The following is a 2,682-nucleotide window of genomic DNA, read 5'->3' on the forward strand; positions in this document are numbered from 1 at the left end:
GTCCAGTGATGTGCATTCACAACTTAGGTCTTGTAAAGATGCCTCTTCTTTGTTGGGAAAAGGAATAATGCAGTCGTGCCCCTAAAACCGATAGTGGTTGATGAGCCTTTTGCACAATGGGGTCTATATTTCATCGGTATGGTCAACCCAGTTTCAAGCGTCGAATATAAATGGATACTCATATCAACAGATTATTTCACAAGATGGACAAAGTTACTTCCTCTTAAAAACACAATAGAAGTGAAAATCATAAACTTCCTAGAAGAGCTGGTTACTAGATTTGGTCCACCATAATCTCTGACAATGCCAAGGCATTTTTAGGTTCTAAAATGTACCAATTTGTGTTAGATAATGGAATATTTCTCGAGACTTACTCAAACTACTATCCGCAGGGGAATGGTCTTGTGAAGTCAATGAATAAAAACTTGATTAGGTTGATCAAGAGGATAGGATCAAACACAAAAGAGAATGGCATAGACATTTGAAAATAATGCTTTGGGATGATAGGGTCACCACGAAGCAAATATTAAAGATGTCACCCTATGAGTTGGTCTATGGAAAGGAAGTCTTGCTACCAATCTCAATGGAGAATCCTACATTACAGCTACTAAAATCTATTGAGGTTGAACAAAATGGAGCCATGGAGGTCAGGTTAGCAGAGTTACTTGAAGTGCAAGAGTCAAGGGAAAAGGTGCACAATGCAATGAATAACCGCCAACAAATTGCTAAAATTTGGTTTGATAGAAAAAGGTCTAACCCCATATTCAAACAAGGAGATTTAGTGCTAAAATATAATAAACATGCTACTAAACTCAGGCAACGTGAAAAATTTGATGCTTTATGGGAAGGCCCTTCTCATATCATAAATTGTAAGCAACATTACTCTTTTGAATTAGAAAACTTGGAAGCTAACGTATTGAAGATTCCTAGTAACGGAATGCATCTCAAACACTTGAATTACTTTCCTTGTATCTGCTTAGCTGTAAATATTGTAAATTTATGAATTTTGTATTATAGTGCAAAATTTTGAAAAGTTTGAGCTAATAGAATGCAAAGAGAAAAGAAAAATAACATAGTGCAATACAAGATAAGATGAAGCAATCCAAAAGGATCGTATGTTCATTATATTATTTAATATTTATAATACATTGATCAAAATGGCTCTTAGGCCTATGTATATGTGAAGAAAGAAATAAATAGGAGAGGATTACAGTCTTCGTCATCTTCTTCTTCTTCGCCGAAGGAAACTGCAGTATGAGTTGGAAGTGAGATAGGAGCCAGAGCAGGAGCAGGTGGAAATACGAGGTCGCGAAAGAGAGTATACCATTCAATATCGTAAATTGGTACAACATTCATAATCCTCATTAGAAAATGGTTGGCACTGGATAAATTTAGTTGATGACGTTCTAAAGTGGTTGTGCGGAAACCACTAAGAAAGGGAAGCCATGCCACCACCTCACCATGGTCATTATAGCATAGCATATCCGAAGTAGTGGGTATGCCCATACCTATGACCATTGTGTGCACTATCTCTTCAAGTCTACCCAAATACTCTTTCGAGAATAATTCTCTAGTGAGTTATATGATTTGAGCTTTGCGCTCACCAAGATCCAACAAAGAAGCAACAAAGTGAGAAACAATGTCTGTATTACTTTGTATCTATTAACCACAGTGATAAAATATTCACCTAGAACCCATTTTATAACCACAATCGCCAAAGTGTGCTTCATCTTAGTCATCCTCGGGTGGAGATTTTCAGTAATTTCACCTAAGAAAGCCAAATGTGGCTTTGAACTCACTAGCCTAATAGGAGTGTCCATGATCATTATGATTAATCAAGAAGATCACGTTGTATAAACTCAAAAACTACAGCCTATGGCTAATTTATAGACTCGGCCCAAAAATACAAGTGGCATTAGTACAAGATGTTGCCAAAATGAAAACTTGAGAATATGACTCAAATCAAGTGCCCAACGTGTGAAATGAATTGGCGAGGGTAAGTGGGCTAGTGGTAGCAGCCTTGGGAAATGTGAATTGTCTTCAAGTGCCAAGTGTGTTGTCTTAGGGTTCATTAAATGCACCAAATCCAAGAAAATCAAGAAACAAAGCCTCACACCAAGCTACTCTATAGGATGCTTTTAATGAAAAGCATACGAAAAATCTCGTACTAACAACTTGCAGGCCCAGTTACCTAAAAGGTTGCTTTCTGAGATGGAATGATCATTCACAGTAGTGAGGTGACATTCTCTCATCAGTGGCGAATTAATTTTACACGAAAAATCTTAATTATCGACTTGCCTAGGATAAATTCTTAAACCGTATGGTTAACCTAAAAGCAGGTAAAGTTAAAGAAGTGTCAAAAAAAACCAAGTGTTGAACACAAGTTTTCAAAGCAACACAGATGAGTCTGATAATGCTCATGATCCCGATTTATGCTCAAATCTTAAGACTCTTTGAGAAGGTGGCTATGCATGATTGCACGAAAAATTAAAGAAAAAGGGGATTGATTCTTTGGGATATAGGCTATGGCATTGCGGTCTCCCACAATACATGATCAGATTAGTTCATTATTGTTTGGAGCTATTAGAGGCATACATTATGAATTTTGAAGTGGATATAGGAGCAATCCAAGGGAAGAACCTTAAAGTGGTTATCAACGTCAACGTTATTAGGGATATGTTG

At 37.0% G+C, this 2,682-nt stretch overlaps 1 protein-coding gene across 1 annotated transcript; it reads left to right on the forward strand.

Moving 5' to 3' along the window:
- The first annotated feature begins 532 nt into the window (after positions 1 to 532).
- On the forward strand, positions 533 to 1,003 carry LOC131874423 (uncharacterized). The gene has a single exon (XM_059217801.1). It carries the CDS (start codon positions 533 to 535, stop codon positions 1,001 to 1,003), a length of 471 nt encoding a protein of 156 aa, XP_059073784.1.
- Positions 1,004 to 2,682: the final 1,679 nt, after the last annotated feature.

This window comes from Cryptomeria japonica, chromosome 3 (genome assembly GCF_030272615.1).
Source record: "Cryptomeria japonica chromosome 3, Sugi_1.0, whole genome shotgun sequence".
NCBI classification, from domain to species: Eukaryota; Viridiplantae; Streptophyta; class Pinopsida; order Cupressales; family Cupressaceae; genus Cryptomeria; species Cryptomeria japonica.

What these genes read in the sequence shown, in the direction of transcription:
- LOC131874423 (XM_059217801.1), top strand. Translation starts at nt 533, where the DNA reads ATGTCACCCTATGAGTTGGTCTATGGAAAGGAAGTCTTGCTACCAATC.